Raw genomic sequence first — 21,634 nt, 5'->3', positions numbered from 1 at the left:
GAATCAAGTTGAGTGTGAAACCAGACCAACGCTGCGGGGGGCGCCGGGAACAAACGCGCTCGGGCTCGGACCGCAGCAAACGAGCCCAGTGGAAAAGCCCCCTTAATTTAACACTGGAGTTTTTGCTGTGCAGGCCGTTTAATTATTAGAAAATAATGCACATCTGAGGTGGTAATGAAGCCGAATGGTCGTTACACCTCAGGTGTACATTATTTTCTAATAATTTAACGAACCAGAGTCAATTATTATGCTTATAATCGCTCCAACTGCTACCATTCTCCTATCAGACCTTGAGGATATACATGGCATTACTGCTCGGCCAGAGTTGTATAGTCCAGGGGTCAGAAAATAGAAGTCCTGCCATGTGTTTATTCCACTCATGAACTCAGTCAGCTGATTTCACTAATTAGTTCTCTCTCCTGTCTGAATTAGCAAGTCCAGGTAAATGGAACAAAATACTGAGGAGGAATTTTACTTTCTGAACGTGGACTTTACACCTCTGACCACATGTCAGCCAAGAGTAAAGAAATAAACCAGAACTGGACCTTATCGTAGCCAAAAAATCTGTGTGTATTAAATATGGAGTCATCTCAGCCTTAACTAATTAGTGAAATCAGCTGACTGAGTTCATGAGTGGAATAAACTATGGCAGGATTTCTACTCATTGGCCCCTGGACTATACAACTCTGACTAAATCTCAGTTGGAAACATAATGTCACATTTCTCCATACTTTTAAAAGAACATTTAGTAATTACAAAATAATAATTCACCACATTGCTTACACCATTTATAGAGGCAGACAAGATAATCTTTTCAGGAGTAGGCTATTTATTTTCACTATTAAATGACAAATGCTGCCGGATCCACAGGCTTGTAATTCACATAGCCAACTACTGTTCCTTTAAGAAATACGACCAAACATATTAGGGGGGGTTAACAACCGTCCAACATTTTTAATAGTTTATTTTTAGGAACGAATTGTTGGACGAATAGGGAGCTGGCAAAAAGGGAGCTGCATGCATGGAGTCTACTCGAATTCAAGGCGTTGTTGAGAAAATGGCTCACAGTTCAGGTACGTTGTTAAACACACATTTAATACAAATCAAAGTATTATGAAGGCTTATGTTATTTTTTACGGGTTCGCTTTCTTTAAATTTAGACTTTAATTTATATATTTATCCACCGGACCCTTGCTGATTTGTGTATACACACAGGTGTGTAAGCCCTACTGCATATTTGTGCTGGTTATTTTAGCTTATTCTTGGCTTGCGAACTTTGATTACCTGGTTGGAGTGAGTGATTTTAATGACATAAGCTGAATCAATGTAAATCACACGCGATTATTTGAAGCTTTGAAAATGTTGTTTTATATGCACTTTTTAAAGCAAATGTCAATTTTTTCCACCGTTAAATTTCCCCTTTGTAACTTCGAGACAGAAATGGCACAAAGTCTTGTAGTAGCCTGTCAAATTAGATAAAATGGATGTGTTTATTCAAAGATGTGTTAATCGTCAAAGTAAACCCAAAGCATATTCTTCTCTAACCTCAGAGACTGCATGGACTTACAATGTAACGTCAAGAGTGTACGGAAAAGCTGGCCACTGTTACACTTAGGTAAAGTTGGTTTTATATTCGCACATTCGCGTTAAAGAACTTTTTCAATTAAATAGTCAATGAAGCAATTTTTTTTTCCAGATTCGAAGCAGCTACATGATATTGACAACAAAGATTGTGAACTACAACATTTTCTACAATCGATCAAAATGGGCAAGTATATTTTTAATGCATAGCCTACATACTTAGGAGAAATGTAGTGTGGTAACCAAGATAGGTACCGTCTAAAAAGTGAATATTGTTTTTCATCGTGTGCAAACAGGTAAAAACTGCTTTTTATATTCGCTTCGCATATTTGCGGAGTTCCGCGTTCAATATCTCGTGAGCTGAATATTGTTACTACACAAATAACATTGTTTTAATATTTTAATCTCTTCAAAACGGCTTTTCCTTCGGGTTTGCACTTTGCAGATGGTCCCTTCTTAGCAGCCTGCGCATAGAGGTCAATGTATTTTGTCCAGTGCGAAGGAAAGATCGTTTTGAGGAAATGTATGTTGTAGCTTCTGGTGTTTTATCTGTAGTTATATGTGATACGTGTTGTGTGTTGCAACAACGTTTAGTTCACGAGTTATTGAACGCGAAAGTCCGCGAATATGCGAATATAAAACCAACTTTACCTAAGTGCGAAAAATTCTCAGCTGTTAACCTGAATTCCGATTCTGGCCCTAATCGTCCCGAACATGATCCTAAAGCAAAATCGTGAGTAGTTATTGTCTGATAAAACATTAAAAACTGTCCGTGGAGGTTAAGTCGTCCTGCAGCCAGCCCCCAGCCGCTGCAGCATCTTATTAAAAAAATAATAATAATAAGTTTTACAAAAAAATTATATACATTTATGCGAATTAAATGCATTCTTCTTTTTTTTTCTTTTTTTTTTTTTTGCAAACAGTGCCGCGACCAATCAATCACTCTTTATGACTGGCTGCACATTCACTGTCCTCGCAGACATCAACATTGGTGTCAAAATATCAGAGTTGTATAGTCCAGGGGTCAGAAAGTAGAAGTCCTGCCATAAGTTTATTCCACCCATGAACTCTCTCAGTCAGCTGATTTTACTAATTAGTTCTCTCTATTTTTATCTTCATAATGCGTTTTGTGTGTTTCAGTGTGTGCTCTTAGGATTGTTTTTCTGGGGAAGAATGTATCAGAAAATATTCGAGTCAGAAACTTAATCCTGGGAATAGATATGTGTGAAAATGAAGTGCTTACAGCTTTAATGCAACATAATGTGATCCCAATCAGTGGGATGGTGAAGGACAGACACATCACTCTCATTACCACTCTTCATCTGCTGAATCCAAACATCTCAGATCATCAGATCACACAGACAGTGAGAGTGTGTGTCTCTGTCTGCTCCAGGACCTCATGTGTTCATAACCATACTGGAGTATTCTTTATACTTCACTGAAGAGGACATGAGAAGAGTCAATTTAGTGATAAACAAAATTTTGATAATGTGATATGATGCATTATGCACTACTGTAGTTTACACTATAGACAGTGTTTAAACCCCTTTCATCAGTTTAAACCCTTTTCATCTTGTTATGACTTTAAATTGATACAATCTATGAGAATTTATAACTAAATGAAAGAATTCAGAAAATATCAATATTAGAGCTATCTCTAAAGCATCTCTAAATTGAGCTGTAATTGGTCTGTGTCTATCAGTCAATCAATCAATAAAGCACAAAGGCACCTTGAGCTGAGTTTGTCAGTGACCAGACATCAAAGCTGCTAAATCTGTCTAGATCTGTCTGAATGTCATGTTTGTTGACAGTGTCATCAGAAAGAAAATTATTTCAGCTCTTCCATTAAAATTGCAAGTTAAGCATTTATGCGAGTTTAAGCATTTAACAACTTCATGGATGTTTAAATTTTTTTTTTTTTTACAGTAGATATAAGAGATCACAGTCCAGAGGGATATCGCCCCAACTGTAAGTAGACAATTCAGATGATTTTATTGAAATGTACATTTTAATATTAGAGCTACACAGTTTTTTTTCAAACACAATGACAATTCTCCCAAGATTCTGAAAAGACAAAAAAAAATATTTACATATATATATATAACGGTTAGTTTCAATCCTTGATTCTGATTGGTCATTTATTCACGATAAAACACGGCTATGACCGCTTCACTTAATGGTTCTATGTATCACTACAACGCCCCTAGCAACCACTCTTAGCAACTTAAACACATGTGCGATCTCATTGATATTGTCCATTGAAGCTATGGACTATTGTGAGAGATCAAGAAAGCGAGTGTAAAGTTACCTGCATTCACAGTAGACATTGCATTTTCCTTCAGGTCAGTCCTATATTCATAATAAAATATTCCGTTTGAATGTCCGCTGCGATATCTTGTCCTTTTAATGTTAAGGGTTTTTCCCATGTCATTTGTTTGCGTCTTCCTTCTCAGTGAAAACAAGTTTGAGTCTTTTCAATATAAAAGTCTTCTCTACCGATTGACTCATTCATAAGACAGTCTTTGCCGCCATCTATTGGCGAAATAATGTATGTAACTTCTGTTGCTGTTTATGGTCAGGGACTATTTTTTCCAGCGGAAGGAATGCTTTTAGCGATTTTACTTCATTAAAGTTGCATAGATAAATATTTTTCGGCTTTAATATTTGTATTGTGTGGCAACCGTTTTATAAAAGCAATAAGGTACGAGAGGCTGTGCTGTATCGTGAATAAGTAACGGCTGAAGGGCGTTGTTAGGCACGACGCGAAGTCGTGCCTAGTAACACGAAAATGGAAAATGTTTAAAAACGCATTGTAACACAGAAATAATGAAAGTGTTACATTTATAGTCAGTTATGTTCTGTTTTGGCTGTTTCATTGTGTTTTAACTGTCGCAGCTAACAGATTTATATAACAAAACAAAAATGTAACAAAAATCTGTTAGCTGGGGTCTTCCTTCATTGCCTGTTTGACCTAGTTGTTTGATTAGCGCCATTCCATTTACCCGTTTTCTTGTTAATTATCACATATGGCATTAATTTAATGTCAATTGTCTAGAGCATATTATTGTAATGCGAGAGCACTTCCATGTAATGCGCAAAGGTGAATCTCTCTGCTCGCACACGGATTTCCTTTGCTCTTTCTCAAAACTGGACGCACGTTCTCCAATATACAGTGTTCTCTTACGAACTGCCTCTCGCTCAGTTATTGCATGTGCGTGCACAAACACTCACAAATCTCCCCGTGTTTTTGCACTATAAATAAATTCTCTTCCCTTCTGGATTAAACCTTGTCAAAAGTTATCAACCAATCAGAATAGAATTCCGACAAACCAATGAAATGCTACATGGTATCTTTTTGGCTGAGCGTGAACTGCACCTGGAATTCTTTCTACAATCAAATTAATTTATCTATAATTTAAAATTATTAATTTAAATCAGTGGTTCTCAACCTCTCCTGCAGGGACCCCATGACAGGTCATGTTTCTGTTTTAACCCTGAAATAGCACACCTGATTCAATTAGGGCTGGGCAATATGGCGATATATATCGATACCGCGGTAGAAAATGTCAACCGTAACAGATTTTTTTATTCCGTAATACCGCGACATGTAAATAAGTGGGCGTGGTTAACTCGCGTGCAGCGTGCCTGAGACTGAGACACTGACATTTGTCAAAGAAACATGGAGAAAGCAGATCAAGAGGATCCACAAAGGAATTACGTTTTGTAAAGCGATGTTGTTAGCGTGATATGTTCAGGAAAAAAGGGGCAGCAGTGACTAGAGCAGTGCAGCACCCGTAGGCTACAGTTTAGAGGAGTACACGTTCGCAACGGGGAAACATGAAGGTTACTTGACAACAACAGTTCATATATCAATATTGTAACGAAAAGAAATAACTTTAAATAATGTATATTATCTGCATCTTCCGTTTCTAGTTACTTTTTAAACACAAAAATCGCATTCAGCATGACACGCAAGCAGTTGCCGGGGTAATGAACAAACTTGTTAAGGCGAATGTATAACGTTAATCCTGTACCTGAGGCAAAATTACTAAATATGCAGCGCAAGTTATATATTTTCCAACTCCAAACAATTGGCCACTGAACCAGCTGATAAAATCTTCCTTTTTTTCGTTATGATTACAACTTGACACTCAAATTAACCGATCGCATTTTACTGATGCAAAAGACGCACGCGCATGCACACACACACACACACTGAAACGGAGCACGGTGTGTCAGTGTTCACCAGGCTATGGTAAAATAATGACGCATTTACAAGGTGTGTATACTTTAAACTACTTAGTCAATGCTAACAGTAGCTGTTCATACTGCTGCTCTCCTTCTAGGCACTTCTGAACTTTATGAACTTCTGTTGATTAAAGCTCCAGGTAAAAGGTTGCCATATATCACAGAAGGAGCTAACTTAAACAAGCCCCTTAAAAATAGTATATAAATAAGTATGTATGTACGCAATAAGGTACGAGAGGCTGTGCTGTATCGTGAATAAGTAACGGCTGAAGGGCGTTGTTAGGCACGACGCGAAGCGGAGTTAATGTTAATGGATTAATGATCTCATTAACTTTAACACTCATATTTTAACACTGAGTCTGGAGCCATATAAACTCCCAGGAGAGTTAATTTAACACTGGAGTTTTTGCTGTGGACAATACCAAAGCTTGAGTTTCTTGATATGTTCCTGAATCTGGTGCTGTGTGGAATAGATACAAAACTTAAAGTCTCTTTGTCAAAACTTTTACGTGGGAAACCAATAAAACCTTCACAACAGAGAGCGAGCAGTGAAGTGTGTGTGAAGAAAGAGAAGAAACATGGTCGTGTGAACAGTCTGGTGGAGCTTCCAGCTCTCAGAGGAGGAAGTGATGTGTCAGACTCTCCGCTGTGTGTCTCTCTGTGATCCTGGAGTTCATGTTTTCCTCATCATTGTTCCTGTTGGTCCACTGACTGATGAAAACAAAGCAGAAATAGAGAAGATCCAGAATATATTTTACTCCAGAGAGCACTTCATTGTACTTTTCACATCAGAGCTCAGTGTTGACAGACCAGTGACAGACTTTGTAAAATCCAGCCCAGAATCTCAGCGGTTAATCAATCTCTGTGGAGGTCAGTACAGAGTGATTGGGTTAAAGGAACCTGTAAACTCAAGACAGATCCCAGATCTACTGGATTATATAGAGAACATGATCACTGAACCATATTCACTTCAGATGTATGTGAAAGCTCAAGAGAACAGAGTCAGACGTGAAACAGAAGAGAAATATAAAGAAGAACTGAAGAGACTGGAGAATGAAAATAAAGAGTTACAGCAGAAGATTCAGTTAGAAGGTTAGTGCATGTTTTCTTTGTTTTAATATTAGCTAATTCATCTTTATAAGAATGTACAAACTTTCCCTTTACAATATTACAGCAATCATATTGTGTGCCCTGTAATACTGTTGTTAATGTAGAATCAGAATTAGATTCACATGTTTCATAGATTCACATGAATTAATCATTCTTTTGAGTCAGATCCATGAATTGGTCAAATGAGTTACCCCGGATTTCCACCAACTGCGGAACGGCTGCGTGTCGGCTCCATTGCGTGTCGGCTCCATGCTCCACCGTCCTTCAATACTCACCAGGTCCGGATTTGTTACGGAACGGCTGCGCCCATGACTGACAGCTCAAGTCACGAGGACCCACGAGATCTCGCGAATTCACGTATGATTGCTCGATATAAGTGCTGGATTGCTGCGGAGCTCTCCGGCATCCGGCAAAAATAGAAGCTCCGCGTATCTGCTCCGGAAGGCTGTGGATCGCCGAAGTCGGAACGCAGCTGTTCCGTATTCAGTGAAAATACACACATTGACTTTAATGGAAACCTATTGACTACGCCGCCGTTCCGGAGCGGATCCGCAGCCGTTCCACAGTTGGTGGAAATTAGGGGTTAGCAGAACACCAGAGGTGGGTAATTCAGGGGCCAATGAGTAGAAGTCCTGCCATATGTTTATTCCACCCATGAACTCAGTCAGCTGATTTCACTAAATAGTTCTCTCTCCTGTCTGAATTAGCAAATCCAGGTGATTGGAACAAAATACTGAGGAGGACTTTTACTTCTACTCATTGCCCCTGGATTTCCCACCTCTGCAAAACACATGTAATTACTCACCCTCATGTTGTTCCAACCCCGAAAGACTTTCGTTCATTTTCAGAACACAAATTAAGATATTTTTTATGAAATCTGAGAGCTGTCTCACTCCTTCATAGGCTGCTAGATGATTTCAGTAACACTTTATTTCGATAGTCCTTTGCACTTTGCAACTACAAGTTAACTAACTCTCATTGGAGTATTAGTAGAGTTGTCTGCTAAAACTTTATTTGTTGGTTCCCAAACAGATATTCTACTGACCATAAGTACACTGTAAACCCTAACGCTCAAAATAATTAATTGGTTTGAGTAGGACAAACTTAAATTAAACTAATTAGTTCAATAATAATAATAATAATAATAATAAGTTTTATTTATATAGCGCCTTTCCAGAGCTCAAGGAAGCTTTACGATAGACAAGCAACAGTAAAGTCAGTGGACAAAGACAGCAGACAAAACAACAGGGTAGGTAGATGACAGTGGAAAAAAAAAAAAAAAAAAAAGTTCAGTCAAATTAACTTTTATGAGTATTTAGCACTTTCTTTTTCTTTCAAGTTCACATAACTGATATATTTTAAGTAAACTGAACTGTTTCATTGTTGTAAGTTATTTAAGTGTTGTAAGTTGTTTATGAAATTATTTAAATTTAGACAAACTTAAGTTTAACTGAAACGGCTGGGATGTCTATTTCCCAGCATGATTTGCCGATGGCACTCGAAAGGGAGAGTAAATGATAAAATCAAGTGTAATGACATTAATCTTACACACAAAAAAATATATAAGTGTGCGATTTAGTAGTGATTAATGTTTTGTTATGCTAATTTAGAAGAATTTCTGTTAATGTTTGCTTTAGTTACCATCATGGTGACAAGTGGTGCATGCAGCTTGATTTGAGAGCAAATAGTCACTTTACATTTCACAGCAAATGCTTCTGTATAATATACTATTGCTATTATGTTAGCAAATTAATATGTTAGTAGATTAGTTTTTGACTTTAACCAGTAAGGTTTTCCATTTGGGCCTCTGACTAAGAACTCTTCTTAGTTCTTGACCATCCATCGTGGTTAGTGATGGGAAGTCTGGTTCTTTTCCACGAACCGGTTCTTTCGGACAGTTCATTTCAATGAACCGGTTCACCAGTTCTTTTACGTCATTACGTAATGGCGTCAATTCTATCATCCCGACGGATAAATATACATTCAAATAAAGGCATTTGTAATCATAACTTCAGTTAAATAATAGTACATCGTCATAATCCTCTTAGATAAGTTTCTTACATTTACGTTTTGAAAATGAACCCTGTAGCCCTAAGGCGATGGACAAACGCGGATGTTTTACATGTCTTAAAGATCTAAAGTGAATAAACTGGTCTTCATCATTTTTATTCTATTTGTAATTAAATAAACTTACATTTCGCCGAATTCGGCCCCTCGTACAAGTCCTTGGTTCACCCGTGCTCATGTATCAGCACAGCAACAGTTGGCCAAAAGAAATTTCAGTTCTGAGACGGTTATCACGCATGCGCAGTCTCTCCAGCTCATCGGTTCTCCGTATCGAACGTGTCCGCAAGAAACCGTTCTCGGTTCTGTACTGGTGATACGAGAACTCCTGCAACAACCAGTTCTTGACTCGAGAACCGTAGCATAGGCCTGTATGTGCTGAGCTGAGAACTGCTGAAACCTTACTATAGCCTACAGTCGACAAAACTAAGTTGTCGATGCATGTCCCCACTATGTTTAATATGTTATGTTTTGATTAACACATTATAAACACTTTGCACCCTTAAAACCTTGGCAAGATTTGGCAAAATGTATATCAACTTAAGAAATAAAATGAGCTGTTCCTGAAAATAATGTTTAGTATAATAATAAATGTTTAGTTTTATAATTCATTCATTGTATTTCCAATCTTTAAAATAATACAGTGAAAAGACAGTATGTGATAAACCTGTTTCCAACATGTTTTATTGTGTTACACTTATTGATAATCAACAAAATACTTAAATGTTTTGTTCACCCAAAAATGAAAATTATGTCAGTAATGACTCACCGTCATGTTGTTCCAACCCCGTAAGACCTTCGTTCATCTTCGGAACACAAATTCAATTCAATTCAATTCAAATTTATTTGTATAGCGCTTTTCACAATACACATTGTCTCAAAGCAGCTTTACAGAAAGTGCATTTCGGAAATGTAAATAGAAAAATAGTTAGTTAATCATGTATTAATTTATGGCATAACATATCGCCGGCTTTGAGTCGTCTCTTCACAGGCGTCGAGTCGTCTCTTCACAGGCGTTGGGGCATCTGAAGTCTCCGTGAGAGGCTGGATACAAACTGGAGCTGACGAACGCTATTTACCTTGGGACTAGCGTCCCGAGATAACAGCAGAAAGGCAGATGGGAAATAATTAGCACAGCTGATGTTCATAATGTTAATGCCTTCGAACTGATTCAGCAGTAGTATTAAAGGTTAAGCATTAAGTGAATGCTTGGTTAAAGAGATGCGTTTTTAATCTAGTTTTAAACTGGGACAGCGAGTCTGAGTCTCGAACAATATCAGGAAGGCTATTCCAGAGTTTAGGAGCTAAATGCGAGAACGCCCTCCCTCCTTTAGTGGACTTAGATATCCTAGGAATGACCAGAAGCCTCGAATTTAGTGATCTTAAAGAGTGCGATGGATTGTATGGCGATAGAAGGTCTGTTAAATACACAGGAGCTAAACCATTTAGGGCTTTATAGGTCAGTAGGAATACTTTGTAATTGATACGTAACCTAATAGGTAACCAGTGTAGAGATAAAATAGGTGTTATATGATCATATTTTCTAGATCTAGTAAGAACTCTAGCGGCTGCATTTTGCACTAACTGTAGCTTGTTTATTGAGGATGCAGGACAACCAGCTAATAAAGCATTACAGTAATCTATTCTCGATGTCATGAATGCATGAACTAGCTTTTCTGCATCAGAAACAGATAGCATGTTACGTAGCTTAGCAATGTTTCTAAGGTGGAAAAAGGCTGTTCTTGTAATATATGAAATATGATTTTCGAAAGTCAAGTTGCGGTCTAGTATAACACCCAGGTCTTTTACTGTAGTGGATAAAGTAACAGGACATCCTTCTAAATTAAAGTTGTATTGTAAGGGATTTTGTGGGTAGTTTTTTGGACCAATAAGTAGTACCTCCGTTTTATCTAAATTTAATAGCAGGAAATTACACGTCATCCAGCATTTTATATCATTTAGACACTCTGTCAATTTAGATAAGTTAGTGTTTTCATCTGGTCGTGATGAGATATATAATTGAGTGTCATCAGCATAACAGTGGAAATTAATTCAATGTTTTCTTATAATATTACCAAGTGGCAGCATGTATATTGAGAATAGCAGAGGGCCTAACACCGATCCTTGCGTCACTCCATAGTCTACTGGCGTTATCTTTGATTTTTCCCCATTTAAACAGACAAAATGGTAACGGTCTGATAAGTACGATCTAAACCAGCAAATTAAGATATTTTTTGATTAAATCTGACAGCTGTCTCACTCCTCCATAGGCTTAAGGAACTGAAACTTGCTGGCCCAGAAAAGTTATTAAAGAGATCGTTAATATAATCCAAGTGACTACAGTGGCTCAATCTTAAGTTTATAAAGCGACGAGAATACTTTTTGTGTGGAAAATAAAACAAAAATAACGACTTTATTCCACTATTCGTTTCCTTCTCTCTGGGCCTCGAGTTAGTTCACGTAGTGTTTTAACGTAGCGCGTCCGCGTTGTACGCCACACGCATCACACACATGATCAGCGTTGGCCAATAGTGAGTCTACGTGGTGACGTGCAAAACAGATGCGCTACGCTAAAACACTGCGTGAACTAACTCGAGGCCTAGAGAGAAGGAAAGGAATAGTGAGATAAAGTCGTTATTTTTGTTTTATTTTGCACACAAAAAGTATTCTCGTCACTTGATAAACTTAAGATTGAGCCACTGTAGTCACTTGGACTATATTAACGATCTCTTTAATAACTTTTCTGGGCCAGCAAGTTTCAGTTCCTTAAGCCTATGGAGGAGTGAGACAGCTGTCAGATTTAATCAAAAAATATCTTAATTTGTGTTCCGAAGATGAACGAAGGTCTTACGGGGTTGGAACAACATGAGGGTGAGTCATTACTGACATAATTTTCATTTTTGGGTGAACTAACCCTTTAAGAAACATGCATTTCATCCCTCTGAAAAAATTGCACGCATGCTCAGCTCATCAGGTTCTCAGTATGAGAACATGTCTCAGTTCAGTGAACTGTTGGATTTACTGGAGTAAAATATAATGCAGGAAATTGGTTTATTTTGAGTCGAAGGGACTGTCAGGACTCAGGCATGTCCGAAAAGTGAGTAACTTTAGTAACTTGTGGATCAGTGCTGACGCAAGAAGAGGCGATCTGTTTCAAAGGATTCAGTCCTATTTAATGTACTGGTTCGACCAGTTCACTAAAAAGAACCGGTTCAAAAGAACGATTCGTTCACGAACCGGACATCACTAATCGTGGCTCTTTGATTGTGATTTAGGTCTCGATGTAGTGTTTACAACGGTTCTAAAGTGTTTGCATTTTCAGAATATCCAAAACGTGTGAAACCAACAAGAAAACATAAAAGTGCCTTACCAATGCCACAAAATGAATGTCTTACATTTCACACTTTCCCATCAAATGATCGTGAGCGACTGAAGCTTTGGCAGTGGGATGTTAATTTACCGCTTCAGTTCGTCAAGCAAATTTTCACCTGACTTCAAACCAGGTCAACAAAAGACAAGACGATTTCTGAAATCTACAGCTGTGCCCAACTTGTTTTTACAAAACAACAAGGTATAAGTGGAAGCGGCATGGGGAGCATGTGGTGGTTGTTAAAGTTGCGATACAGTAATTTAGTTATATGACTTTACTTTTATATGTCTTATACTTTTTTTTTTACTTTAGGCTATGTCAGCAACATCATCAACAACATCTCAGTTCTCGCACATGCGTCATGGTGCTCTCCTTGCCCACGTGGAAGAAAATGAATAGTTGAATAAAGTCATTATTTTTTGGGGGGGGTTTGTGCTCAAAAAGTATTCTCGTCGCTTGAGTCACTTGGGCTATTTTAAACATTGTCTTTACTAACTTTCTGGGCCGGCAAGATGAGATTGCCTAGAGGCCTATGGAGGAGTGAGACAGCTCTCAGATTTAATAAAAAATATCTTCATTTGTGTTCCGAAGATAATCGAAAATCTTACGGGGTTGGAACAACATGACGAGGAATAATTACTGATAGAATTTTAATTTTTGGGTGAACTAACCCTTTAAGTTTAATTCTGCAGGTAAAGACATTTTTCAGTCGTACTCAAAATCTTAAAGTCCCTGTGAACCGGAAGTTGCAAACGACTTTTCTCCAGTGCTGTGACGTATTTCCAAGTGAAACGGAATATTGAACAGAGGGCAGGGTTTTACTCTAGCGCTCCTCCTCTCCATCTCTCGCTCATAGCAGACTAACGGTTTGAGGGGAGTGGTTCAAGCGTTTTCAAACCCAAGCCGTCAAACCTACGTCATCAGAAAAAGACGCCATTCCAGACCGGAAGTAACTTTTCAGATTTTGATTAAAGATTACCATGGTAAATTTTTCAATTTTTTATATTTACTTGCACGGATTAATTGTTCACCACAAGACTAGTAATATGCGCTAACAAAGTAAATAGGGTCAATTTTGATTTACATTTAAATTTTTTCATTTAGCAGACGCTTTTATCCAAAGCGACTTACAATTGCTATATATGTCAGAGGTCGCACGCCTCTGGAGCAACTAGGGGTTAAGTGTCTTGCTCAGGGACACATTGGTGTCTCACAGTGGATTTGAACCCGGGTCTCTCACACCGAAGGCATGTGTCTTATCCACTGCGCCATCACCACCACTAGATTTCACGGGGACTTTAAAGGGGTGGTTGATTATGATTTCAGTTTTCTAACTTTAGTTAGTGTGTAATGTTTGAGCATAAACAACATCTGCATAGTTACAACACTCAAAGTTCAAAGCAAAGGGAGATATTTCCTTTTAAAGAAATCGTTTTTTTAAGGACTACAACAAACGGCTGGTAGGGACTACACGACATTCCTCACGGGTTAGTGACATCACCAACCCTAAAATTTACATAAACCCCGCCCCCCGTAACACGCAGTCCATGTTGAGAAGAGGAAGAGTACTTGTAGTCGAGTACATTCGAGTACATGTAGTCGAGTCAGCTCAAACTTTAGCATCCATCTTTTCACATGCAATAGAAATTCACTCAGTGTGCATCTCACAACAGTTCTTATACGAACGATTTATAGATTATCATGACAGAATATGCTAATTGAAGATAGTTAAAGGGATACTTCACCTCGGGAAAGATGAATGTGTATTTAAAATGGGTAATTTATGTAGAAGAAATGTGAAATTATTTTTGAATTTGGAGCTTTCTAGACTGAGAAAAGCCAGAAAAGGTATTTTTGGCTTATGTGGATGAAAGACAACAACTCCCAGAATGCACTTGCTTCGCTGCCCTAGGAGGCCACTCCCAAGCCACGCCTACCAGTAAGAGAGCGCAGTTGAAAACAAGGCTAGGCTACTAGTGAGTCTCTGTGACGAGTTTGCCCGGTATTTCGAGATTGCCCAAATTGTCCGGGATTCGGCTTTTGCGTTCTACAGTCGCCAGTCATTATGTTTACTGTGGCGAGCAGGACGAGACTAGGGCCGTGGGAGATCGGCGCGAGGCCGGTGGCGTGATTACTGAGACGCAGCGGTCCCGTATCTCTTTTCTTAGCAATGTTAAAACGCACATCAACCGATCACTTGTTTAGTGTTCATGTAAACACTACATTTAGATTAACCAATCGGAATGATTTCAGTTAGATTGAAACAAAAGGTGTGCATGTAAACAATGAATGGCGACTGCAGAAGCAAAAGCTTAATCCCGGACATTTTGGACGATCTCAACGGCCGGAGATGTCCGGGAAATAGAGGATGGTAACCCCTACTACTCAGCTTTCTCCACAGAACAAGAGCCTGCTATTTTTGTCTGACACTGTGTACATTCTGTGAGAAAGATCCCACCCTCTATGTGCGGGTTGAAAACATGCAGGACAGCCCCTACTACTGGCTGTAGTCTTTAGCCTCTGGCAAAAAATGACGATTTTTGCGTCATCGGAGGATTTTTTCCAGACAAAAAATACATAAATCTCTCGTCTCAGGGGGATATGAGGTGGAAAGAATGGTAATTCGAAAATACTACAGGTTTTCTACTAATACAAAGCTTAATGCTAAATCCTGAAGTATCCCTTTTACTCCACATCACAACACAAATTCATTAACTAACCATTCAGAGACGTGCTGTTGCATTCTACATATTGTCACTTCTTCTTGACTCTCCATCTTTGTCTGACTCCGTTTAGAACAGTTTCTGTCATTTCAGTGGGTGTCTGTGTGAGGTAATCGGAGCTGCTAATACACACGAGCTCTTGAAACTCCGCCCTCTGTGTCGGGAGCAGCAGCTCATTTGCATTTAAAGGGACAGACACAAAACGGTGTGTTTTTGCTGACCCTCAAAAAGTGACAACTTTAACATGCTAAATGAAAATATATGTGGGGTATCTTGAGCTAAAACTTCACACACACACTCTGGGGACATCAGAGAGATATTTTGCATCTTGTGAAAAGGGCATTATTCTACCCCTTTAAAATAATGCTCTCTGTTAGTTATAATTGGAAGTTATAATTGTTTTGCTGTACATAAAAAAAATACTTGCATACCACAATAAATTAAATTATAATTACAAAGAAGAGAAAATGTATTTATAATTACAAAGAGTGGACTAGTGATGATCTTCCAGCACTGTGTCAGCTGTGGCTTCTATTCTTTTGTGTGTGGTAAATCAAGACATGTCAGTCTAAACGATCAAACCAATCAAGCACGCTCCAGTGTTACGGATCTGGTCTTTCTCCTTCACTCTGCGATGTGATTTACACAAACATTCCCGAGATCCCATACGTTAGACACCATCGGTATGACAAGCTCAATCTCTGGACGAACAAATGAATGCACAAACACAGATGCTGACTGGTGTGAATCTTTTTACTGTTGAATGAAAAACACAGTTTTTGTGGTATTTCGCTGCAGGCAAAACTGACCCACAGCATGCAGTACACATTGCAACTGCTGTGTTGCGTCATCTCCCGTCTTACCGAACATTTTGCCTGCAGTCGCCAAACAAACCACATGAGGGCACGACTACAATATGAAATTAACAACCGCTGTTGAATTCAGGAGGAATTCACAATAAAAACAAAATAAAATACTAACTCTTACACCAGCTGTAAAACAGTGTCCGACTGGTCTACGACCACACTCGAGATCCAGTTTCCATTGTTTGCTTAAAGGGTAAAAAAAAAACACAAATCTTATTTTACGTTATTCTCTCCCAGTGATGACAAAGACCATCAGTAATATTTTTTGTGTGTGTGTTTTTTTTTATAATACATGGAATGAAAAACACCAGAAATAGACCTGAATGATATTAATAAATACATTATTTCAGGTGCTGAATGTTCAGATGATCCAGAGGGTCTGCTATTTTTGTCTGACACTGTGTACATTCTGTGAGAAAGATCCCACCCTCTATGTGCGGGTTGAAAACATGCAGGACAGCCCCTACTACTGGCTGTAGTCTTTAGCCTCTGGCAAAAAATGACGATTTTTTTCCGGTGGCGCTACTCTGTTGCGACCCGGGCTACCTTGTGCTGCTGTCTGTGTTTGTTTTTTATTTATTTATTATTCCTCAATCTGGGCACAAGATGTACACGATGCTGTTTTTATTAAGAGGACTGATGCTGATTTTAACCGTATGGCTGATTACATGCGATTCCATGTTGGTGAATCAGGACTTGTTGATGTCGGAGGCGGTTCTGTGCTATACCCGTGACCAACTTTTACTGCTCCAGCCTAGTCACACACTCGCCCCCCAGCTACCGAGGGAATTACAGGCGAGAACAGTGGGGGAAAGCCGTCGGAGACGGACGCGGAAGAGGGGAAAACGTGGCGGTGTAAGGCAGAGATTACGGAGAAGGGCAGTAAGACCACCACTACCCTCAATGCTTCTCTGCAACACCCGCTCCCTGAGAAACAAAGTTGAGGAGTTAAGAGTCAATACCAGAGTTCGACATGAGTACCGGGATTCATGCCTGCTTGTGTTCACGGAGACGTGGTTACGAGAAGACGTGCCGGACTCGTTCATTGCCCTGGAAGGCTTTTCTCTGGTACGCTCTGATAGGAATGACAACTCAGGCAAGAGCAAAGGGGGCGGTATTTGTGTTTACGTTAACCAAAAGTGGTGCTCGCAATTCTCCGTGAGGGAGCGGCTCTGTAACTCCGACATGGAACTGGTATGTGTAAGCCTTAGGCCTTTTTATCTTCCACGCGAATTCGGAAACATTTTAATATGTATCGTTTATATTCCACCTAGTGGGAATGCTGCAAATGCAGCTAAACTTACAGCAGACTGTATTCATAGACAATTAAGTCGCACCCCTGAAGCACCTTGTTTCATTTTAGGGGATTTTAATCATTGTAAACTTGATGCTGTGTTGCCTGGATTCCATCAATATGTGGAATGTAATACGAGAGGCAAAAACATCTTGGACAAATGTTATGGGAATGTTAAGAATGCCTATATAGCTAAGGTTAAATCGCCATTAGGCTCCTCTGATCATAATGCTGTCCATTTAATTCCGACATATAAGTCCATGCTTAAGAGCAGTAAACCACAAACTAAAACTGTATATGTGTGGAATGATGATGGAATTGAAACGTTAAAAGGATGCTTCTCTTGCACTGACTGGAACGTCTTTCAAAGTTTGGATCTAGAGGAGGCCGTAGAGACTATGACAGATTATATACTTTTCTGCAAAGATAATGTGTTAGACCAAAAAATAATAACTATATATCCGAATAATAAATCCTATATCTCTAAGGAAATTAAGGAGTGCATAGTACAGAAAAAAATGGCTTTTAGGAGAGGAGACCTTGCAGCTATGAAAGATGTACAGAAGGAACTGAATTATAAACTAAGGAATGCTAGGAGAAAGGAGAGGGAGAAATTTGAGGCCCATTGTTCGACTATGAATACCAAAAAATTATGGGATTCTATGAAACATATGACAAACATGGCTCCAGCCAAAAGATCTATCAATGTGATAGATGAGGGGGCAAAGGCAAATGAGTTGAATGACTTTTATTGTAGATTTGATGTAAGAGACTTCTCACAGGAGCAGGCAAATGCACTGGATGCCTTGTCTATATTGGATAATCCTAAAATAATTATTGACCAGAACATGGTGGAGAGACTGTTTTCACAGGTCTGTCCTAATAAGGCTTCTGGGCCGGACGGCATCTCTGGGCGGTTACTAAAATCTTGTAGTAGAGAGTTGGCCGAAGCCTGGTGCCCTATTTATCAGAAATCTATGGACACGAATACAGTTCCCTCTATGTGGAAGAGCTCCACTATTATCCCTGTCCCAAAAAAGGCTAGCTGTAAGGAGAATAATGATTATCGTCCTGTAGCACTTACTTCAATAATAATGAAGTGTTTGGAGAAAATTATGATTAATTTTGTTAAAACAGACGTGAGTGGTCTATCAGACCAACTTCAGTTTGCTTATAGGAGCAATAGAAGTACAGACGATGCTGTTATAGCTATAACACATTTTATAAATAGGCATTTAGATGATCCAGGCTCGTATGCACGTCTTTTATTTGTAGATTTTAGTTCAGCTTTTAATATGTTGCAACCACATCTTTTAATTGCAAGGCTGAATTATTTTAAAGTCAATCCACTTATTATAAAATGGTATTATTCTTTTTTGACCAATCGTAGGCAGCAGGTTAGTGTTAATGGGACACTATCTGAATTCAGAACGTTAAGCACAGGAGCCCCTCAGGGCTGTGTTAGCTCACCGGTTTTGTTCACTTTGTATACAGATGATTGCAGAAGGCGTTATTCTAATAACCACATCATTAAGTTCTCAGATGATACTGCAATTTTAGGGTTATTGAAAAAGACAGAGGACTTGTCTGAATATCTGTCAGAGATTGAACAGTTTGTGAATTGGTGCAAGGATAACCACCTAGCTCTGAATGTCAATAAGACGAATGAAATGGTGTTCGACCCTAGAGGAGTTGGTGATCACAGGCCTGTGATTATCCACAATGAAACCATCATACAGGTCCCTTCACATAAATATCTTGGGGTCTTGTTTGATAATTTATTGACATGGAATATCCATGTAGATAGTCTTTGCAGTAGATTACAACAACGGTTGCACTTTTTACGGCATCTTAGACTTTATGGTGTGGATCAGAGGTTTATGATAATTTTTTATCAGGCAGTCTTCGAGAGTTTAATTAGATATAGTATTGTAGTCTGGTTTGGTAATCTGTCCGTAGCACGTAGAACTAAACTGGTACGGATGATCCACACTGCTTGGAAAATCATTGGAGTAAAAGAACAGACATCATTGCAGACCCTCTATGAACAGGCTACTTTAACGCAAGCTAAAAAGATTGTGTGTGATCCGTCGCATATCCTGTACACAGAGTACGAGTTGCTGCCTTCTGGGAGGAGGTTTAGAGTTCCTCGCTGCAGATTGAACAGATTCAAAAACTCATTTATCCCAGTGTCTGTAAAGATGTTAAATGAGGGCGGTACGGAGTTGTAATTTATGCCATTTTTATTATTAATATTGTCTGGTTTGTAAATTTGTTGTATGTTAACTGTATACTGACGGCAGCATGGGTGATGGCCCAATACAAATTTCCCTCCGTGGGACAATAAAGTTTTTACTACTACTACTACTGAGGATTGTTCTGATCGGGAGGACAGGAAATGGAAAGAGTGCAACAGGAAACACTATTCTGGGAAGAAACGAGTTTATAAGTCAAGCAAGCATGGATTCAGTGACGACTGTGTGTCTGAAGGGAGTTGGTGAAGTTGATGGTCGATCAGTAGCTGTTGTTGATACTCCAGGACTCTTTGACACGACACTGTCAAATGAACTAGCGGTGGAAGAAATAATGAAATGTGTTTCACTGTCGTCACCTGGACCTCATGTGTTCATCATTGTGTTGAGTCTGGGAAGATTCATCCAGGTGGAAGAAGACACTGTAGATCTGATAAAGAAGATCTTTGGCCCAAAATCTGCTCAGTTCACCATCGTTCTGTTCACTAGAGCAGACGATCTTGAGGGTGAATCTATAGAGGATTATGTGAAGCGAGGAAACAATGCAGAACTAAAGAAACTGACCAGAGATTGTGGAAACAGATTGCTGTATTTCAATAACAGAGAGAAACAAGAAAAAACTCAAGTGATTCAACTGTTACACATGATAGAAGAAGTGAACAATAGTAATCAGTGTCGATACTTCACTAACAGCATGTTTGAGGAGGCAGAGATGTCCATTAAAAAGAGAACGGAGCAAATAATGAAAGAGAAAGAGAGAGAAATTCTGATTCAGAGAGAAGAGTTACAAGCCAAATATGAGATGGACATGAAAAACATGATGAAGAGACTTGAGGAAGAGAAACAAATAGCAGATGAAGAGAGAAAGAAAACGGAGAATCAATTCAGAGAAAAAGAGGAAAAACTCAGAAAAGAGTTTGAAGAAAGAGAGAAAACAGAACAGAAGAAACAAGAGATTGAAAACCAGAAACAATCAGAAGAGGAAAAACAACGAAGAACTGAATATCATCAAAAAATAGAAGAGATGAAGAGAGAGATTGAAAATTAGAGATTACAGTATGAAAAACAGCAAAAAGAAAAAGAAGAAGATGATAGAGAGAGAGAAGAGAAATACAGAAAAGATCTAGAAAAGTAACAAAAGTAAAAAATGAACAAGAACGCATTTTAGCTGAGGTACAAAAGAAAGAAGAAGAAGAAACAAAAAAGAGAGAATGTGAGGAGAAAAAGAGGAATGAAGAAGAAGAGAAAGAATGACAGAGATGGGAAAGAAAAATAAAAGAGGCTGAAAATTACAGTCAAGAGGAAATTAAACGACAGCAGAGAGAATGGGAGGATGAAAAGAAACGACAGATGAGAGAATGAGAGGAAGAAGAAAGAAAGAGAAAAGAGAAACACGAGGAACAACTGAGAGAAAAACAAGAACTCGAGAAATTGAGAAAGAAATTTGAAAGAGAGAGAGAAGAAGAAAGACAGAAGATAGAGGACGAGAGACAGAAACAGAGAAGAGAAAGAGAAGACAAAGAGAGAGAATATGAGGAAAAGAAAAGACATTATGAACGACTGGAACGAGAGAGAAAAGAGGAGTGGGAGAGAAGAAAACAAGCAGATGATGAGAGACGAGAAGAAGAGAGAAAGAGATGGGAGAAAATGATTGAAGATCTGAAACAAGAGCAAAATAACAGATGAAAAGGAAAAGAAGAGGAAGAGAAAGATGAAATTAAAAAGAAACATCTAGAGGAAATTAAAGTCATAAAAAAGAAACATGAAGATGAAGCCAGAAAACAAGCAGAAGAACTGAATGATTTCAGGGAGAGAAATGAGAAACAAGTTCAGGAGCTGGATGATCGTCAGAGACAATATGAACTACTGGAAAAACTTTATCAGCACCTGCAGCTCCAGAAAGGAGAAGAAATAAAAGAGCTACTACAAGAAATTGCAAAACAGAAAAATAAACCAGATTGTGTCATTCAGTGATATTTGTGAAAGAACAATATTGCTTTTATTATTATAGTTTCCCACCCTTGTGAAAAAGAAGAGAGCTTAATTGGATCCTTGGTGAATGAACATTAACAATTGATCAGCAACATCAGATTAGATGCTAAGACAACTGCCAGACACCTCTTACA

General features: G+C 38.7%; 2 protein-coding genes and 1 pseudogene across 4 annotated transcripts in view; all 3 read left to right on the top strand.

The window, feature by feature from the left end:
* Window positions 1–993: 993 nt before the first annotated feature.
* LOC143711072 (uncharacterized) overlaps window positions 994–21,634 on the top strand; it is a 60,885-nt gene continuing 40,244 nt past the window's right edge. The window contains exons 1-2 of one of the 2 annotated variants that reach the window (XM_077202357.1): window positions 994–1,073; window positions 3,508–3,549. In XM_077202357.1, the coding sequence (XP_077058472.1) occupies window positions 1,022–1,073; window positions 3,508–3,549 (94 nt within the window). In that variant the 5' untranslated portion in view covers window positions 994–1,021. Of the gene's footprint in view, window positions 1,074–2,080; window positions 2,105–3,507; window positions 3,550–21,634 lie in introns of those variants that run through there. The other variant, XM_077202359.1, reaches the window with a different exon arrangement.
* Window positions 6,272–16,377, top strand: LOC143711014 (GTPase IMAP family member 4-like; annotated as a pseudogene). The gene is made up of 2 exons (XR_013194726.1): window positions 6,272–6,921; window positions 16,313–16,377. The product of XR_013194726.1 is annotated as a GTPase IMAP family member 4-like (transcript).
* On the top strand, window positions 16,343–20,802 carry LOC143711141 (GTPase IMAP family member 7-like). The gene has a single exon (XM_077202479.1). The coding sequence runs from the start codon at window positions 19,561–19,563 to the stop codon at window positions 20,554–20,556; it is 996 nt and encodes a 331-aa protein (XP_077058594.1). The 5' UTR covers window positions 16,343–19,560; the 3' UTR covers window positions 20,557–20,802.

The sequence above is a fragment of the Siphateles boraxobius genome, unplaced genomic scaffold, assembly GCF_051911475.1.
Source record: "Siphateles boraxobius isolate OS27281-9 unplaced genomic scaffold, OSU_SipBor_1 49, whole genome shotgun sequence".
NCBI lineage: Eukaryota > Metazoa > Chordata > Actinopteri > Cypriniformes > Leuciscidae > Siphateles > Siphateles boraxobius.
This window is presented reverse-complemented; position numbering and strand designations above follow the sequence as displayed.